We start from the raw sequence: 20,633 nt of genomic DNA, 5'->3' as shown, positions 1-20,633 counted from the left end.
CATGAGCTTTTAAGAAGTCACCACTGAGACCATCTTTTGCGACTGAGCTGCTGCGATGGAATGCATCGTTGATGCTGGGGGAGAAGAACTGGCATTGGTGGTGCCTGCAACTCTGTGATCCTTCCTTCTAACATATCCAGCACCTTCGTCATCGAGGGTCGGTCCGAAGGCCTCGTTTGTATGCACCACAACCCGACTAACACCATCCTTCTCGCCATCTCTTCTTCCACCTCGGTCATGGCTCTAAACGACCTCAAGTTTCCATCCGAATCGAGATGCTTACAGACCCAGTGGGGGAGATGAATCTCACTCGTACGTTCCTCCTCCTGAGCTGTGCACTTCTTTCTTCCTCCAACCATTTCAAGAATCATCATGCCGTAGCTATAGACATCCGACTTGGGCGACACTCCTCCATAGCAGCGGGAGAACACCTCCGGGGCGATGTACCCGACGGTGCCTCGGGCGCCCAGCATCTTGATGATGCCCTCCGCGGAGCGGCACAATTTGGCGAGTCCGAAATCAGCAATCTTGGGGCAAAACTCCTCGTCGAGTAGAATGTTTTGAGGCTTGATGTCAAAGTGCAGTATTCCAACGTTACATCCGTGATGGAGATACTCCAGGCCTCGAGCGACGCCGATGGCAATCCGTAGCAGCTTTGTCGCGTCGAGAGTCGATGTGGCTTGTCTCGCGTCGTGGATGTACTGCTCCAGCGAACCATTCGACATGAACTGGTAGATGAGAACTTGTTTTGGGCCCTCTGAGCAGAAGCCGAGCAAGGAGACGATGTTCACATGGTACGTGCAGCCAATGGCAATGACCTCAGTGAAGAAGTCTTTGACACTGCCTTTACAATCCTTCATGACTTTGACGGCAACGGGGCGGCCGTCGGGGAGCTTCCCTTTGTACACAACGCCAAAACCACCTTGTCCTAGTTTATGACTGAAGCAAGAGGTAATTCTCTCCACATCAGAGTAAGAGTATCTCGCGGGCACCAACTTCTCAACCTTCCCCAAGAGGACCTCCATTTTCTTGTCATGACTTGACCTTGTCCTCCAGCACAAGATCCAAGTCTTCAGTCTTCCAAAGAAGCAGAGGGATAAGTACCAGAGACACACAAATCCTACCAATCCAAATCCACCTGTAAATTAGAGTCGAGGACTCGAGGGATTAGCAATCGCAGTTCAACATTTGCTACAGATTAGATTAGAGGTATCAAGAACTTGACCCGAGTGTTGTTGAAATAATTGCATGCGCTCAAAATTTCGAGGATAAGAAAGAAAACATAGAACAGAGAGTGATTGAGTTCAGTACCGAACAAGATTTCCTTCATGGCCTTGGCTTTGTGATGATGCCCTGTAACCACAAATGACCTACCTTGGGATGAATCGTCCTTAAGATGTGAACTATAATGGTACAAGCAGGAGTTGCCTATGATTGCGTTATCCACGTACATCCCGTCAGAAGCCTTACACTCATCATACCAATCAATCGGTGCCCGTGACACGTAAAGCTCGGCTTCCACTGAGCTCCAAATGCCCCTTCCATTCGCGTCATAGCCAAAAGGAGTGTAGATGAGGGTGGTGCAGTTGAGTTGACGAAGGTCCATCGACGGAACGAAGTAATCGACAGAGATTGGGTTCAGATCCGGAGGGCTGCACAGCAGCGGATCGTAATCCAAGACCTTAGACGAACAATTGTGAAGCATCACCGGAGCTCGGCCAACGATCGTGATAGCTGGCATGCATCCCTCCTGATGCTTGTTTGTGCCGACCCAGAGCGTCGTACCTTCATCGTCTTGGGGCTTCCCATTAGACCGGATGCGCCTCGGAACGATCACCATGGCACCAACATCTAAGAAGTCGGTCACGACAATTTGAGGAACGCAATGTCCATCAGTTGATTGAGGTACACAAGTATCGATGTGGAGCTTTGGGATGACAGACTCCATCCATCTCTCATCATCACGGTAGCCGATAACCGAGGGAGAAGAGAGGGAGAAGGAGAGAAAGAGAACGAGGCTGGGAACAAGAAGCATCCTTCCTTATTCCTCGCCTTTACGACAGAAACGGAGCAGATAGATTATCGGAGAGGCTACAGCGCATAACAGCAGTCAAACGCGCGCGTCGACTTCGATATATCCTTCTCCTATCATCGTTCTCTTCTTCGATGGGAGTGGGAGGTACTCCGTTGAATGAATCCCAGACTTCGTCGCCGGGAATCAGATGGACTTCCGCAATTGGATGGTAAACGTCAGTCGTAGGTTCCACGTTACAGTCACCTCGTGCAGAACTAAACGATATGGGCTGGACGGTGGAGGGTATAAGACGCAAGCATGCTTATACAGACGAGCACCGACGACCACCACAGCCCACACATCTCAGTGACTTGGACTATTCTCCATGACAACTTCCACGAAACACGCAGAGAAGAGACGACAAGTGGCGTCTCATGTGAACAACAAAAAAAGAAGCTAACTAGACTTTAATCGTCCGGTAGTCACTTCTGCTGTGGAAGAATGAACAATTCAATCTTGTCCAGCAGAAAATGGACACGAAAGACAAAAATTTGACCGTCTAACAAATTTGTTAGATTATGTTATCTTATTTAATTAAATAAAATATATTTATATATTTAATTAAATTTTAATTATGATTATCAATTAATAAAAAAATGTATATTTATGATGAAATTTTTCAGAAGATGATCTCTAAATTATTTATGTTAGATCCACTGTTATCGCATATAAATAGATAAGACCTCTTAAGAATGACAATGCATGTGATAACATGATACAACATTAAACTGCAGATTTATTTTTGTATTTCTTTAGTCCATATTTTATCACTCATAATCATATAAAATATAGAAAGAGAAAGAATAAAAGTCTAGTTCTCTTTATAGATTGATATTATTTCTTATGGATCAGATTGCGAAGTGTATTTTCGGATAAAAAAAATTTCTAAATGACATCGAAAGACACACACATCTAATCTTCGATCTATGGTTATTTAATTTTAATTCTTGGTACTAAAATTTTTTGCATAACAATCACATAAGTATAATTTTTATTCTTATAATTGGTATCATGGTTTATTATTTTAAAATCAAAATACCTTAGATTGTAAAAATATAGTAGGTATATTTTATATTTAGATATATTTGTTAGTATTTTTGCTTGTAAAAAGATATTATTCGATTTTAATTATATGATGCTTGAATAATTTATGTGTGTTGCATCCTCGCCTTACAATGCTGGTCATATGCATTGTTGTTCTCTAGGGTTTTCCATCTATGCTGCTTGCGTGCTTGATAGCTATGCAGATTTCCTCATGCAGAGGGTCCACGAATGATAGAGATGGAAGAAAAAGGGTGTCGGATGAGAGGAAGTGCAACGTTGCCATCAGCAGCTTGCCGTCGGCGGTGGCACTACTGTATAGAGACAGCCCTGTTTGTGGGTGGCTGTTGCATTTAGCGGCTACTGTGTGCAGTAGCCTTGGCGATGGACAGAGGTTCGATTGCTGGCCCTACTGGTGTACAGTGATGATGGTCGTGGGCAGGCAAGTAATGACCTCCAATGGTCGTTGGCTCTGTTGAGGTGCAACATTGCCTCCGGGTAGTGGATGAAAATTTTGGGCAATGGCGAACATTGGCGCTGTTGCATGTAGTAGCGCTTCAACATGCGGAGGTTTACTACAGTCGCTGGCCATGGCCGATGTCGACAGGACACTAGCGATGATCGTTGGAGATGCACAGCAGCGCAACGAAATGTAGGCGACGGATGGTTGCGCAACACGGTGGCCATAAGTAGCATGCAACAAAGGGATGCCTGTGAAGACTCGCACGTCTGGCCGTGTGCGTGGGCAGCGGCAGACAACGCTTTGCCGGATCGATGATGGTCTTTGGCTGCCATCTCATCGCTACTGCAGGGTCATCACTGTGAGGGCTCGCATGGTTGAGCGGTGACGGTGTGGGCAGAGGGTGCAAAAGTGGCGACAGGAGGAATTAGGGTTTAAAAAAAAAAAAAAAAAAAAGAGAGAGACTATTTTACCTTTCTAAAATTAATTTATACATAATGATCGACCAGATATTAATCAAGTTTGTACATAAAAAAAGGAAGAAAAATATAATAGATGATTTTGAACGAATTTAATAGAGCATATACGATATAGACATATAGCGAAACTCATCGCATTCATAACTAGCGTATTATGTAAAATTTTACGACAAACAACGGAACGATAATAATTTATCATATTTTTAAAATAATAATACAATGATCAATCATATGATATAAAGCAACATATTAATGAGTTTTGATATTCTTTATGCTTTGCATTAATACATGCCGCAATTATCCTTACCTCAAGAGTCACCTCAGATATGTGGTGTATCAATATACAATTAAAATATGACTATGATCATGTTGATATACCAATGACATATGTTGTATTAATATATTATGTTATAAGATTAATTTTAAAATTGAGTTCAATAAACATATCAAATTGATATATATGTACATAAAATCAACAACCTCAATCCATTGTCCATCAAATCCTATTATTCTTTTTGGTAATAGAAATAGATATATCAATCAATTAATTATTTGATTCATTTAAATCTTAAATTTATTTAAAAATTAATTTAATAATTCAAATCATTTCATCGAAAATAATTCAATATAAGATCGATCTAAAATGTATTATAAAACTATTTCTTAAAATCCGATAAAAAAATATTTATTATTTATTTATTTATTATTAAAATTATGCTAAATTTATATTTATTTCTAAAAGTACCAATCCAACATTTTATTTTATTTTATTTTTTAAAAAAATATTAAAATTATTTTTAATGATTTTACTGTACCATCGATACACCTTATCATACCAACATACGATATATCCGTATACTTTAGTATATATATCATATCGACGATTGATCGATCCATAAGGCGAACCTCCAACCGGACCGAAATCTCGTTCTCGGTCAACCAGGTTCGTCGGCTGCTTCTTTGACAGCGCACGGATGATGCTCACGGATCATTCACGTGCCGGTGACAGCTCATCAGCACCAGGCCCGCGCCTGTCCCGCGCTCGTTACATCCACCGTTCGATGAGCACCATATGTCACATCTGGACCGTCCAATGTGCGTCGACCGAGCAGGCCTGGCCCAGCCACGTTTTCGTTCGATGATGGTTCTGGTCACCGCCAGTGAGTTGTAAAATGTCGAATCAATGTCAGAGATGAACCATCGTCGTTTAAACACATACTATCGGTAAGCTTCTAAGCGGTGAGGAGATCCAGAAAACCCTACTATAAAGGACGCCCTTTTCTACCGTTCTCTCCGCCCCCATTTGCTCATCTCCTCTCCGTCTCTCTCACGGGAGATCCGTACCCTGACCCCGAGGAAGCGCTCCGGCCAGCGGCTAGCGAAGGAGAAGATGAGGGAGATACTTCACGTTCAGGGCGGGCAGTGCGGGAACCAGATCGGTGCCAAGTTCTGGGAGGTGATCTGCGACGAGCACGGCATAGACGGCACCGGGAAGTATTCCGGCGACTCTGACCTCCAGCTCGAGCGTATTAATGTATATTACAACGAGGCTAGCGGCGGCCGCTACGTCCCCCGCGCTGTGCTCATGGATCTAGAACCGGGCACGATGGATTCCATCAGATCCGGCCCCGTCGGTCAGATCTTCAGGCCCGATAACTTCGTCTTCGGCCAGTCCGGGGCTGGGAACAACTGGGCCAAGGGGCACTACACTGAGGGCGCCGAACTCATCGATTCGGTCCTCGATGTGGTCAGGAAGGAAGCCGAAAACTGCGACTGCTTGCAGGGTATTGTTACATCACCTATGTTTCTGAGATGCCTTGTTTTGATGTGTTCACTCCTTTTTTCTTTAGATCTTTTATGAACACAGACTGATTCGGTCTTGTTTGCCTCTTTTATTGTCTAGACTACACTTTGCTTCATATGAGCATGACAAATTAGAATATTCTGCTGGAGTGAATTAGAGATCTCGTCCTGCATTCTACAATTATGTAGAGGGTTTAGAACTTCGATCTAACATGTGATTTTTTTTCATTTCTTCGCATATCTTGTAGTTTTGGAAGTGGTAAGAATTTGATATTTCTGCAGATGACTATTAGGATCTTAAATTTTGCCCCTATTTTTTTTGTATAAGATGAAATGAAATGAAACTTCCTGCACATTTATATTATTCCTCCATCATTTGCTTGCTTCTTGTCTGCTTACCTTTACCATAATATTTTTACATTCTGCTCTTTAACTTGTACCCATTCATAAATGGGGTATTCATGTTGCACGATGAACATTAGTTATGAAGTCTGCACATGCACATTTCTGTTATTCCTCCATCATTTGCTTGCTTCTTGTCTGCTTACCTTTACCATAATATTTTTACATTGTGCTCTTTAATTTGTACCCATTCATAAATGGGGTATTCATGTTGCACGATGAACATTAGTTATGAAGTCTGCACAACTTTGTAAATATTGTGGTTAGTTTTAGCAATCTTTGTATCTGGTAGTCTGCACAACTTTGGAAACAACATTGAAGTGTCCGTATTAACCCTCCATGTGATTTTATGGGTTCAATCTCCATTATTGTCTTTATTTTGTACCCAAAGCAGTGCTTTTATAACTTAACTATTAGCTGGCAAGTAAAGGACATGGGGGGTTGAGATGGAGCCTTCAAAGCCTTCTTTTGCTTAGTCCTACTTTTGGTGCTTGATTGTTTCTTTTACGCCGTAGCTACTGAACTATTTTAAAATATTTCATTCATTTATTAAATTACAGGTTAATAGATTTAGATTTGTGAGTATTTCAGTTTATATTGCAAATTCTTAATCTACTGGATATGATTTGGTTATGCCTGCCTCTCTAAAGAGTTGATAGTTGTGTTGATTGATTTTTTCTGTTCTGCAAATAAGCTGAAGAATGTCTTTTATCAATTTGGAGTAGTGGTTTCTTCCATATAAAATGTTCAAGAAAGAAAATGTCTTCCATAATAAGTTGATACATACAGTACATCAGGCATCAATATAGGGTGTGTTTATTTATGTGGCATGTTCTTGTATAGAGTTTTGACACTGTTCTTTATTCAAGTTTCATAGTCATGAACTACAGTGTGTGTGATCTTGGCTGATCCAGCTGAATGATGATTCCAGAGAAGTGGTTTATAGACTGCTAGACTTGATATCAACATCTCTTGGTTGAGCTCATTGGGTTGACTCACTCTTCATGTTTAGCTGAAACTGAACTTTTTAAGCTACAAATAGTTGGTCATATAAATGACTGGAGTTTATTGGTTATCTGTAGAAATAGTGTTATTCGTTCCATGGCAAAGTAATTTTACTAGTGAAACCTGGCTATTTGCTTTCTACAATTCTGATCAATGTCATAAATGATCAAGATCAGGCATTTAGTCTGAGCCAACTTATTCATCTGTGGTGGTTTCTCTTCAGTTTGTGATAACACTAGTGAAATAAATAAATTGCACTGTCCAAAGGTAAATTACATTCTATATCTAACTGCACATAATCAACAATTTCACCTGGATGCTGTTCGATAAAAGGCGACATTGATCTCCCCAGAGATAGAGATGTGACAAATTTCCCAAAGTTTTGGAGCTTGATGTTGAGATCATGGTCTCAATAGTCGTACATTTTGTTGATTTTAGATGTAGGCTGAATTCTGGCAAGTGCTGATCTTCCTTTATGTGCATATGTCAAGTATTTTATATATTTTGTCCTTAATTTTGTCATTGATGTTTTTCTTAAAGCAAAATTGTAAAATTATTTAACATTTTTTGTTCTGCAGGCTTCCAAGTTTGCCACTCTTTGGGAGGAGGAACTGGGTCTGGCATGGGCACCCTTCTTATCTCTAAGATCAGGGAGGAATACCCAGACAGAATGATGCTAACCTTCTCTGTCTTCCCATCGCCGAAGGTGTCTGATACAGTTGTGGAGCCGTACAATGCTACACTCTCAGTTCATCAACTTGTTGAGAATGCTGATGAATGTATGGTCCTTGACAATGAAGCGTTGTATGATATCTGCTTTCGCACACTGAAGCTTTCAAACCCTAGTTGTAAGTAATGCTTGTATCTTCATTGATTCTTTTACATTCTTGTTGTAGTTATGATTTTTATGACTATTCTCTAAATGAATAAAATGTTGATACTCTGATGCTCTTCTCTTTTTGGTCTGAAATTAATCATATGCTTCTTCATTTTATACTTCTAAAGTTTGCTAAAGTTTTCATTTGCTAATAATTTTATATAAGGATCGATTTCTTCACTCCTTTTTTCCTTTTTATCTGTTTCTTTCTTTTTGTACGTAAACATGGCATATTTTGTTTACTAAATATCCAAAATTCATATATAAATCCATTTATTTAATTTTCTTCTCCATATGCTTCTTGAATCATGATCAAATGTTTCTATTTTCTTGAGTTAAAATGTTGTTGCAGTTTGCACACTTTCAATTCTTTGTCATTACATTATTGCTCACTGATGTTTTTTTGATGTTTCATTATATTTTAGTTGGCGATCTCAATCACTTAATCTCTGCTACAATGAGTGGTGTCACATGCTGCCTTAGGTTCCCTGGGCAGCTAAATTCTGACCTCCGGAAGCTTGCTGTAAACCTCATCCCATTCCCCCGCCTCCACTTCTTTATGGTAGGGTTTGCACCCCTGACCTCAAGGGGTTCACAACAGTACCGGGCCCTCACAGTACCTGAATTGACCCAGCAAATGTGGGATGCCAAGAACATGATGTGTGCTGCTGACCCCCGCCATGGCCGGTACTTAACTGCCTCAGCCATGTTCCGTGGGAAGATGAGCACAAAGGAAGTCGATGAGCAGATGCTCAATGTTCAGAATAAGAACTCTTCCTATTTCGTGGAGTGGATACCAAACAATGTCAAGTCTAGTGTGTGTGACATTCCACCGAAAGGGCTCAAAATGGCCTCCACTTTCATTGGGAACTCGACATCCATCCAAGAGATGTTCAGGAGGGTTAGCGAGCAGTTCACAGCCATGTTCAGGAGGAAGGCTTTCTTGCACTGGTACACTGGAGAAGGTATGGACGAGATGGAATTCACGGAGGCTGAAAGCAACATGAATGATCTGGTGGCTGAGTACCAGCAGTACCAAGACGCAACAGCAGATGAGGAAGAATATGAAGAAGAGGAAGAAGAGTTGGCAGACTGAGTCATTTCTATATTTGCCGTTTCTAATTTCAGCTGCACGAGGGAGGGATTTGGTTTGTGTGAGTTAATCTGGTTTCGTGTTTGTATGGTTGTTGTATTCGTGTCTAGTTAATGTGTTATGTTGAGACATGTAAGAGCCCTTGGCTTTGTTTGCTACTGATCTGGCTCATCTAAAAGTTGCATTTGTACTTTAATGTGATATGCTGAGAGCTCTTGACTTTGTTTTCTACTCTGATGTGGCTCATTTAATAGTTGCATTTGTACTTTGTTTTTCTCTCCGTGTATTCTTCAAAAAGAAAAAAAAGAGGGCTTAAATTTGTGAATGTAGCTAAGCTTAAATATACAAAGCGTTTGAACCTGTGGCAAGCTCAAAATTGCTATGTTCACTATCAGAACTTTACATTTGTGTGGGTGTTGACATAGTCGCTTGGCATTCGTGGTCCTTTTACCATCTGGGTCGATATTAACACAGTTGTTGAAGTTTTTTTGCAGCTCACTCCTGTTCTCTTTATGCACAACAATCATTTGCGACGCTAAGAGGAACTGTCATTCATTACCACTAACATCGTTCGATACTATCATCTGGAATATTAAAATTATCATTTTATATTTTATTTTTATATTTTCATAAAATCGATATAAATGATACTAATATAAAATTTTTAAGTAAAAAACTTAGGAAGTATAATATATATAATTAACCCTTATATTTGCTTGAAGTTTGATTGATGAATTATTTTTTTCGATATCTCTCAATCGTGTAGCTTGGAATTATCTTATCTTCTTAATATAATTTGTTTCTTTGTGGTGTCATCATGATCGCACGGTAATTTCTGGGTATTGATTTTATGATTAAGTTACATAAAGGAATTTAATCTCTTCGGTAAATTTACATTTCAAGTACTTTGACCAAGACTTCTGTTGCCTTCTACCTTATTACATCCTCAATCAATCTTTCTTATGTTTTTTTGTTGGTTTCTCCATGTTTAGTTCCTGCCTTCAGTTAAGCTGCTATGGAATGGATTTCTAAACATCCCATTTCAGTGCCATCATGGATATCTCCACTTGGTATTATGTTCAGATTCTCTCCTTTATGGTTGCTCTTCCTTTATATATGAGCGATTTCTTGTGTTTAGATATGGAGATAGAATATGTAGTAGGCGAGAGAGAGAGAGAGACTGTGTGTGTATGTCATCATCGAGTCTATTGTTGTTCATTGCCATGAAATCGCGGGCCCTTATTAAATTGCTTATAAACGTAATCGTTGTACATCATACGTAATCGTACTTGATAGGCGGAATGCTTTGTTCGTTCCCGAAGAAGTTGTCAGGGTCAACCTGACACTTTACGGACGCCAACCGGTTGAAGTTGTTCTTGAAGTACATGGGACCCCAAACGGTAGCAGTTCTTCCCAGGTCGATATCCTTGTAGTTGAGATAGGCTGCCCTCGGGTTCTTAGAGACGTACGGAGTCATGAAGGCATACAGCTTCCTCAGCCAAGTCAGGTGCCTCTCCGTTGTCTCCATGTCCGTCTCAAACCACCTCATGAAGTACTGGATGATGTACAGATTCCCCTTCCTGTGAGGGAAGGGAGTCGCCGACTCTGCTATCTCATCCAGAACCCCACCGAAGGGCTCCATGATCAGTACCAAGGGTTCATCCTTTGCTTCCATCAGAATCCTCCATATCTCTTCCAATGTTGTCTCTGTCACGGGTTCTCTCACGAAGTCCGACTTCGCCTTGAAGGAGCTGTTGAACTCCGGCCTCCTATCCAACAAGACCTCGGTCGGTCTACCCGAGTAGCCTGCGAAGAACAGAACGGACTCCAACCAACTCATCTCGTTGCAGTCTGCCGCCTCGAACCCCAACTCGGGGAATCTGCTCCCCATCACGGTGAGGAGCTCTTTGCATGTTCCCAAGTAGAGGGAGTTGAACACGGCTTGGATGGTCCGGTTCCCCTCTGCTTCGTCGTCGTCCTTGGCTAGCGCGATGACCCGTATGTACAGGTTCTCGTCGAGGTTGGGGCCGATCTGCTGCCACTTGGTGACCAGCTTTGTGGCGTCTTGCTTTAAGGTCTTGATCACATTGAATGCGGTGACGATGGGCGGAACGTAGTTCAACTCGATCTTGTAGGAGAGGACGATGCCGAAGCTTGCTGCGCCGCCGCCTCTAATGGCCCAGAAGTAGTCCTCCCCCATGGATTCCCGGTCCAGAATCCTTCCGTTGGCGTCTACCAATCGCAAATCTACGATGTTGTCAGCAGCGGTGCCGTACTTCCTCGACAAGGTCCCTATCCCGCCGCCGCTGAAGTGGCCGCCGACACCAATCGTGGTGCAGACACCGGCCGAGAACCCGACGGTCCTGTTCTTCTCCGCGATGGTGTAGTAGACCTCTCCGAGCGTTGCACCCGCCTGAACCCAGGCCGTGCCGTGCTCGGCATCGACAGTGACGGACCGGAGAGCAGCGAGGTCGACGTTGATAAACCGATCACCTTCCGACACGTACGACATGCCCTCGTAGTCGTGGCCGCCGCTTCGGACCCGGACGCGGAGGCCGTGCGTCCTGCTACAGACGACGGCGGCCTGGACGTGCGACTCGTTGGTCGCGGTCACGATGAGGACAGGCTTCGTCGTTCTCGACGAGTAGATGAAGCGGATGTTTTGGATGGATGATCGGAGGATGGCGTCGTAGGCTGTGGTGTTGGGGTAGTACAAGAGTTGGGAGGATGAGTTGGAGGTACCAGTTTGGTCAAGGAAGCACTTCATGAAGCCTTCATGGGTGGCGTCGAGAGAGCTGATAGCGGAGGTGGCTGTAAGAAGAAGAGAAAGAACTGCAAGACTTGCTGAGGCTGATAACGCCATTGTTGTTTTGGTTCACTCTTCTTCGTCTTCTGCTGATGAGATCTCGCCATGGGTTGTAGTTTTATACAAGGGAAAGATACGAGTGTAAGCATAAAACTATAATTATGCATCTGTTCTAAAAAATACTAAAATAAAAATCAAATATTAAAAATAGAATTGCATACTTTATTTAGAAAATCTTTGATATAGATTTGAAACTTACAGCGATTGTTAGTCTGTCTTCTCCGACCACCACTAATTTTTCACTAAAGATAGAAAAGAAAAAATCTATAATATCTCAGCTCTAAAATTCTTGTTTATTTACAGGGAAGGATTGCTCCCATCAAGTTAATCTCCTAATAAATCATACCATATTTGAATCTTTTTATATTAATAAGAATCAATCAGATTTATAATATATTAAGATAGGATCACATAACATAACATTCTCCAAGTTGACTTATTAATTCGTAAGGCATAAAAAAAATTTAAATCAAAATAAGTAAAATAAAAAATATATTTAAAAATAATTTACTTAATTGGATTCTGAATTTTTTGAAAAAATATTTTACATGTGCGTATAAATTTTATAAAATAAGTGAATAAGTTTCATAAATATAATAATATAATATTAAGTCTTGCTACTAATGTGAGTAATGACGGTTATATATTATTAATGTTATCCTTCTGTCTATAATCAATTTGTAATCAAATCAAATATTTAAGATTGGGATTTGATGAGGATAGTAATTGTGATGAGACTCGACTGACGTCTGATGACGTCTCATGCCTCGATCGACGTGACAACACCTGATCAAACGGATCAGAATATCGGCCGAGACGCATTTACGCTTGCTCAGGCTCGATTCTTCATGCCACGCCAACACTAGCATCAAACGTCATCACCCTGCCCTCTGCAAGCCGGCACGTTAGGAAACAGTAAGCTTCCCTATAAGTATCCTCACATTCCGAAGAGGAAAGGGGGGGGGAAACTTCTCCATCTGACTTCCTCTTTACATCGACTAACTTGATCGTCGGAGGGGTCGGGCCGAGCACCCCGACCCGACCTTTGTGCAGGGGCGATGCCGGAGGTCCCTGCGAAACTCGAAGGTGAATTCTTACTCGGAGTGGACTACGACATCGTCTCAACCACCGCAGTCGACCACCTCGGCGGACTCAAAGGTCGTCTTGGGAAAATCCCTATCATTCGGACCCGAACCAAGCTACCTCGGTCCCAAGGCCACGGCTTAAGGTTGTTTACACTAATAGGATTTAGATTTTATTTTTCTTACTTGTCATTGTAAATTAGGAAATAACTATTAAGCATTTCAAATAGGATGAGATCATATTTGTTAATATATTAAATAGAAATAATCTATATTAAATAAAAATAAAAATAAAAATATATTTCCTTGGAATTATCTTGTCTGCTTAGTATATATTTTTTTCTTTGTAGCATCATAATGATTACATGGTAATTTCTGGGTACTGATTTTATGATCCAGCCTAAGTTAATATTTACTTGGAAGTTCAACTGATAGAATCTTTTTTTATATATATCTTTGTTGTGTGTAGCCAGGAATTATCTTATCTGCTTAAATAGAATTTGTTTCTTTGTGGTGTCATCATGGGTATTGATTTTATGATTCATGCTAAGTTGCATCAAGGAATTTAATCTGTTGGGTAATTTACATTTCAAGTACTTTGACCAAGGCTTCTGTTGCCTTCCACCTTGTTACATTTTCTGATCAATCTTTCTAATGCTTTCATGTTGGTTTCTCCATGTTTAGTTCCTGCCTTCAGTCAAGCTGCTACGGGACGGATTTCCAAACATATAATTTCTGGACCATCATGCATATCTCCACTTGGTATTATGTTCAGATTCTTTCCTTTATGGTTGCTCTTCCTTGGCAGATGACCTTCTTCTTGGCTTTAGATATGGAGATGGAATATGTGGTAGAGTCATCCAGGCAATCTTTTGGGGGCATGTCTCGTTATGCAGTCAAAATTTTGCTTCTGGATGGTCAGTCTAAACTTCAAACAAGGTTTCTTATACTGCAAGTACATGGCATTGGACTTCTTTGGGCATGCTGACAATGTCGATACCAGCTGAACATTACTATGACTCGAGCTCAAGTGACACCGCAGGATGCTCTCTCTCTCTCTCTATGTCATCGTCGAGTCTATTGTTGTTGTTCATTGGCATGAACTCGCTGGCCTTTATTTCATGATTTATTACTTATACAACCTAATCGTAGCACATCATGCATACTCTTACATCTCTACGATGGAATTATTATATCAATACAACATAATGAAGCGCATAGATGTATACGTGAAGACGTATCCTTACAGCGACATGATAGGCGGAATGCTTTGTTCATTCCTGAAGAAGTTGTGTGGGTCAACCTTGCTCTTCACGTTCGCCAACCTCTTGAAGTTGTTGTTGAAGTACTTGGGACCCCAAACCCTGTAAGTTCTTCCCAGGTCGATATCCTTGTAGTTGAGATAGGCTGCCCTCGGGTTCTTAGAGACGTACGGAGTCATCAAGGCATACAGCTTCCTCATCCAATTCAGGTGCCTCTCCGTTGTCTCCATGTCCGTCTCAAACCACCTCATGAAGTACTGGATGATGTACAGATAGCCTTTCCTGTATGGGAAGGGAGTCGCCGACTCTGCTATCTCATCCAGAACCCCACCGAAGGGCTCCATGATCAGTACCAAGGGTTCATCCTTCGCTTCCATCAGAAACCTCCATATCTCTTCCCATGCTGTCTCTGTCACAGGTTCTCTCACGAAGTCCGACTTCGCCTTGAAGGAGCTGTTGAACTCCGGCCTCCTATCCAACAAGATCTCGGTCGGTCTGTCGGAGTAGCCTGCGAAGAACAGAACGGACTCCAACCAACTCATCTCGTTGCAGTCTGCCGCCTCGAACCCCAACTCGGGGAAGCTGCTCCCCATCACGGTGAGGAGCTCTTTGCAAGTTCCCAAGTAGAGGGAGTTGAACACGGCTTGGATGGTCCGGTTCCCCTCTGCTTCGTCGTCGTCCATGGCTTGCGCGATGACCCGTATGTACAGGTTCTCGTCGAGGTTCGGGCCGATCTGCTGCCACTTTGTGACCAGCTTTGTGGCATCTTGCTTTAAGGTCTTGATCACGTTGAATGCGGTGACGACGGGCGGAACGTAGTTCAACTCGATCTTGTATGAGAGGACGATGCCGAAGCTTGCTGCGCCGCCGCCTCTGATGGCCCAGAAGTAGTCCTCGCCCATGGATTTCCGGGTCAGAATCCTTCCGTTGACGTCCACCAACCGGGCATCCACGATGTTGTCAGCAGCGGTGCCGTACTTCCTCGACAGGGTCCCTATCCCGCCGCCGCTGAAGTGGCCGCCGACACCGACCGTTGGGCAGATACCGGCCGAGAACCCGACGGTCCTGTTCTTCTCCGCGATGGTGTAGTAGACCTCTCCGAGCGTTGCACCCGCCTGAACCCAGGCCGTGCCGTGCTCGGCATCGACCGTGACGGACCGGAGAGCAGCGAGGTCGACGATGATGAACCGATCACCTTCCGACACGTACGACATGCCCTCGTAGTCGTGGCCGCCGCTTCGGACCCGGACGCGGAGGCCGTGCGTCCTGCTACAGACGACGGCGGCCTGGACGTGCGACTCGTTGGTCGCGGTCACGATGAGGACGGGCTTCGTCGTGCTCGACGAGTAGAGGAAGCGGATGTTTTGGATGGATGATCGGAGGACGGCATCGTAGGTGGTGGTGTTAGGCGTGTACACGAGTTGGGAGGACGAGTTAGAGGGACGAGTGTGGTCAAGGAAGCACTGGATGAAGCTTTCATGCGTGGCGTCGAGAGAGCTGAAGGCGGAGTTGGCTGTGAGAAGAAGAGAAAGAACTACAAGGCTTAATGAGGCCGGTAACGCCATTGTTGCTTGAGCTCAGTCTTCTTCCTCTATTGCTGATGAGATCTCTCCATGGATGGTTGGTTTATATAGGAGAAAGACATGTGAGGTTTTGGACGTGCAGAAGAAGTGTGAAAGATGTACTTGGATTCGGCGTTTACTTTTCTCAATGTTTGACTTTATCTACACAGCTTGCATGTAGAAATGTAGATTGACAAATGGATGACATATATTGAAAACTCCAATCTAAAATATCATTTACAAATACTTGTTAAAAATATACGTGGAGACCATTAGCTTCGAGATAAACTATATAAATAAAAATATAATATATAAAATGATCATGGATAGTTTATGCAACGTTTGCTGATCACTAATTAATCTTCTTTCGAGGCATGTCCTTGTTAGATTGCACGAGGTTATGATCGTATCAATGATATAACTTAGGCTAAAAGCTACATCCATAATATCATAAAAATAATATAACATTAATTGATATATTTGATGCCTACAAATCCATAATCACCGAGTACTGTCAATAGAATGAATAATAACAAGGTCTTCTTTATGTACACCTGCATGGTTGCAAGGAGATTACGTAAACCTGCTTGATTGCAAGGCAAATCATTGAGAAGTCAATTTACTTACGTGAAGTCTCATGACATAATGACAACAAAGACAAATGATTCTTTTCCTTTTTGTCACCTTTTATGCTGCAACTTCTCGGTCATAGAACTCCTCATTTCGACCAAACAGGTTTATCCGAATCCACATCAGACTTTTCGTGGATTCACATCATCATAAAACATAAGCATTTCTGGTCATAAACTTGCATAAGAAGTTTTAAAGAACGCATTAAATTGATGTCATTGTCTGCATAAATTTATTTGCATAAGCATATCAAAAAAGAAAATCCTAGATGTTTTCTTGGGCAGCTGATATTTTCCTTGGAAGTCATTGTCTGTATGCTCAGCATGGAAGATTTGGAAATATTTTGGATGTTTCTTGAACTCAACATCACAAGTCTGCTGTGGCATATCTTTGAAAGATTGAATCCAGCTTGCGTATTATCCACACAAGCAATATTAATAATGCCTGTTGAATCTCGTATGAGCTGTGACATCTTTGAAGCCACCCGCAAATAACTCGTATATCATGTCCATACCATTCGACTTCTTTCCTGCTCCGAATGCAGGATGAGCAATCATGTAACTGGGCTCGCACAACAAAGTTGCCAAAGCATATATAATAATTGAAGTGCATAAGATTGCTAAATTGAGGTGTTGAAACTTGGAAGGTTTTCTGCATGTCGCTCGAGTGGATGGGATTGGAAATCGTCGAATGGTTTGTGCCATGCAGCAGAGACTCCCGTTTTAGAGTCAACACACGTCTCTCTTTCACATATCAGAAGCTACCGCTGAACAGTCTTTGTATTTTACCAAAGGAAGATTGAAATGAGGACTGACTTGTTATGATATATATGGATGACATGATACGTTCTTATCCTACACATGGACTTTTCTTATGGTCTGCATGAATCGTGGACTATGGTAATGGTTGTCCATCTCAGCTTTTCCTTCGAGAACACGATATTACTACTGCATGGGCATGAAGTTTGCTTTCAAGAACACGTGTGCTTGACCATCAATCCACCAATATATATATATATACACACACACATAGTTTATGCAGTTTGGAGAAACAGTTCTTTGGAGTTTTCACATCAGTTCTTGTGTGTTATTTCGTGATAAATTCCAAAAGATTGAGCCATTAGCTCAAATTTGAGGAATGGTGGGAGATTATTCTCTTATATGTTGGAACTGTATAGAATTCCACATGAAATTATTTGGCATGACAGGTCTCACTCACATCCTTTTCAAAAACCTTCATCTCCATTACCCATCATAATCTCCTCCAATGGGCAAGTAGGTCTCAGCCGCCACCAATCATCCTCTCCTCCTTCATTTGTCCACGGCACTACGACGCAGAAGTTTCCACCCCAGCTTCTTTGCTCGTGGTTTGAGAATTGCGAAAGGAAGACATGCCTTAAAAGTCTACAACAAATTGAATGTGTGTGTGTGAGAGAGAGAGAGATGGAATGTAGTCGGGAAGAAGAGAGCTAGAGAGATGGAAAGGAAGCTTAGATTTCAATGAGGACGAAGAATGAGATGATATCTCCACTTGTTGTTATGTTCAGATTCTCACCTTTATGGTTGATCATCCATGGCAGACGGGCTTTTACTTGTCTTTAGCTATGGAGATGGAATATGTAGGAGAAGCATCCAGGCATTTTTTTGGGACATGTCTAGTCATGCAGTCAAAATTTTGCTTCTGGATGGTCAGCCTTAACTTCAAATATGGTTTCTTAAATACTGAGTACATAGCTTTGGGCATGCTGATGTGTAATGACTCTGTTCTCTTGTGTGGGGGCCACAAATGATTCATGCATTTTTTTCACCAATTTATTTATCTGTAATTCTTGATTTTATGTGATTTGCTGCTTGCATGTACCCCATCATTTCACTATGATAAGGTTGAATCCATTTGCTTTACATGTAATTGCTGCCAACAAGGCATAAATTTTCTGCTGTTGCCAACGTAGATAGATACCTGCTGAACATTACTATGACTTGAGATCATGTGACACCTCAGGATTCTCTCTCTCTCGCTCTCTCTCTCTCTCTCTCTCTCTCTCGTCAAAGGTGTATCCTTATCTCTCTTATTTTACAGCGACTTGATAGGCGGAATGCTTTGTTCATTCCGAAAGAAGTTGTGTGGGTCAACCTTACTCTTCACGTACGCCAACCTGTTGAAGTTGTTCTTGAAGTACTTGGGACCCCAAACATGAGCGGTTCTTCCCAGGTCGATATCCTTGTAGTTGAGATAGGCTGCCCTCGGGTTCTTAGAGACGTACGGAGTCATCAAGGCATACAGCTTCCTCATCCAACTCAGGTGCCTCTCCGTTGTCTCCATGTCCGTCTCAAGCCACCACATGTAGTACTGGATGATGTACAGATACCCTTTCCTGTATGGGAAGGGAGTCGCCGACTCTGCTATCTCGTTCAGAACCCCACCGAAGGGCTCCATGAACAGTAACAAGGGTTCATCCTTCGCTTCCATCAGAAACCTCCATATCTCTTCCAATGTTGTCTCTGTCACGGGTTCTCTCACGAAGTCCGATTTCGCCTTGAAGGAGAAGTCGAATTCCAGCTTCCTATCCAACAAGACCTCGGTCGGTCTGCCGGAGTAGTTTGCGAAGAACAGAACGGACTCCAACCAACTCATCTCGTTGCAGTCTGCCGCCTCGAACCCCAACTCGGGGAAGCTGCTGCCCATCACGGTGAGGAGCTCTTTGCACGTTCCCAAGTAGAGGGAGTTGAACATGGCTTGGATGGTCCTGTTCCCCTCTGCTTCGTCGTCGTCTATGGCTAGCGAGATGACCCGTATGTACAGGTTCTCGTCGAGGTTGGGGCCGATCTGCTGCCACTTGGTGACCAGCTTTGCGGCGTCTTGCTTTAAGGTCTTGATCACGTTGAATGCGGTGACGATGGGCGGAACGTAGTTCAACTCGATCTTGTAGGAGAGGACGATGCCGAAGCTTGCTGCGCCGCCGCCTCTGATGGCCCAGAAGTAGTCCTCGCCCATGGATTCCCGGTCCAGAATCCTTCCGTTGACGTCCACCAACCGGGCATCCACGATGTTGTCAGCAGCGGTGCCGTACTTCCTCGACAAGGTCCCTATCCCGCCGCCGCTGAAGTGGCCGCCGACGCCGACAGTGGGGCAGGTACCGGCCGAGAACCCGACGGTCCTGTTCTTCTCCGCGATGGTGTAGTAGACCTCTCCGAGCGTTGCACCCGCCTGAACCCAGGCCGTGCCGTGCTCGGCATCGACCGTGATGGACCGGAGAGCAGCGAGGTCGACGATGATGAACCGATCACCTTCCGACACGTACGACATGCCCTCGTAGTCGTGGCCGCCGCTTCGGACCCGGACGCGGAGGCCGTGCTTCCTGCAACAGACGACGGCGGCCTGGACGTGCGACTCGTTGGTCGCGGACACGATGAGGACGGGCTTCGTCGTGCTCGATGAGTTGAGGAAGCGGATGTTTCGGATAGATGATCGGAAGACGGCATCGTAGGCGGTGGTGTTGGGCGAGTACAGGAGTTGGGCGGATGAGTTAGAGGGACGAGTGTGGTCAAGGAAGCACCGGATGAAGCTTTCATGCGTGGCGTTGGGAGAGCCGATGGTGGAGTTGGCTGTAAGAAGAATAGAAAGAATTGCAAGGCTTAATGAGGTTGGTGACGCCATTGTTGTTTGAGCTCAGTCTTCCTCCTCTACTGCTGATGCGATCTCGCCATGGATGGTTGGTTTATATTGGAGAAAGATATGTGAGGTTTTGGACGTATAGATGTATTTGGATTGGGTGTTTACTTTTCTCAATGTTGGACTTTGCAATGTAGATCGACAAATGGATGACTTCTATTGGCAACATCTTACTTTCTATAATAATAATAATAATAATAATAATAATAATAATAATATTTATATCCATTTATAAAGAAAAAAATATAAAATTATTATAAAAAAAATTCTAGATGCTTTCTTGGGCAGGTAATATTCGTCGGAAGTCATTGGCTGCATTAAAGAT

At 43.0% G+C, this 20,633-nt stretch overlaps 5 protein-coding genes across 5 annotated transcripts; 1 reads left to right on the top strand and 4 right to left on the bottom strand.

Annotated features, from left to right (window-relative positions):
* Window positions 1-17: 17 nt before the first annotated feature.
* Window positions 18-2,174, bottom strand: LOC135632551 (LEAF RUST 10 DISEASE-RESISTANCE LOCUS RECEPTOR-LIKE PROTEIN KINASE-like 2.3). Its single transcript, XM_065141163.1, has one exon. It carries the CDS (start codon window positions 1,023-1,025, stop codon window positions 18-20), a length of 1,008 nt encoding a protein of 335 aa, XP_064997235.1. The 5' UTR covers window positions 1,026-2,174.
* Window positions 2,175-5,342: 3,168 nt separating this feature from the next.
* LOC135633638 (tubulin beta chain-like) lies at window positions 5,343-9,465 on the top strand. Its single transcript, XM_065143364.1, has 3 exons — window positions 5,343-5,838; window positions 7,843-8,112; window positions 8,567-9,465. Exons 1-3 carry the CDS (start codon window positions 5,445-5,447, stop codon window positions 9,235-9,237), a joined length of 1,335 nt encoding a protein of 444 aa, XP_064999436.1. The 5' UTR covers window positions 5,343-5,444; the 3' UTR covers window positions 9,238-9,465.
* A 1,042-nt stretch (window positions 9,466-10,507) lies between these two features.
* Window positions 10,508-12,097, bottom strand: LOC135632550 (berberine bridge enzyme-like 18). Its single transcript, XM_065141162.1, has one exon. The coding sequence runs from the start codon at window positions 12,095-12,097 to the stop codon at window positions 10,508-10,510; it is 1,590 nt and encodes a 529-aa protein (XP_064997234.1).
* Window positions 12,098-14,275: 2,178 nt separating this feature from the next.
* LOC103979016 (berberine bridge enzyme-like 18) lies at window positions 14,276-16,054 on the bottom strand. Its single transcript, XM_009395008.3, has one exon. It carries the CDS (start codon window positions 16,007-16,009, stop codon window positions 14,426-14,428), a length of 1,584 nt encoding a protein of 527 aa, XP_009393283.2. The 5' UTR covers window positions 16,010-16,054; the 3' UTR covers window positions 14,276-14,425.
* Window positions 16,055-18,544: 2,490 nt separating this feature from the next.
* LOC135633482 (berberine bridge enzyme-like 22) lies at window positions 18,545-20,425 on the bottom strand. Its single transcript, XM_065142964.1, has one exon. It carries the CDS (start codon window positions 20,291-20,293, stop codon window positions 18,710-18,712), a length of 1,584 nt encoding a protein of 527 aa, XP_064999036.1. The 5' UTR covers window positions 20,294-20,425; the 3' UTR covers window positions 18,545-18,709.
* Between the last annotated feature and the right edge of the window lie 208 nt (window positions 20,426-20,633).

Source organism: Musa acuminata, chromosome BXJ3-3 (genome assembly GCF_036884655.1).
Source record: "Musa acuminata AAA Group cultivar baxijiao chromosome BXJ3-3, Cavendish_Baxijiao_AAA, whole genome shotgun sequence".
NCBI classification, from domain to species: Eukaryota; Viridiplantae; Streptophyta; class Magnoliopsida; order Zingiberales; family Musaceae; genus Musa; species Musa acuminata.
This window is presented reverse-complemented; position numbering and strand designations above follow the sequence as displayed.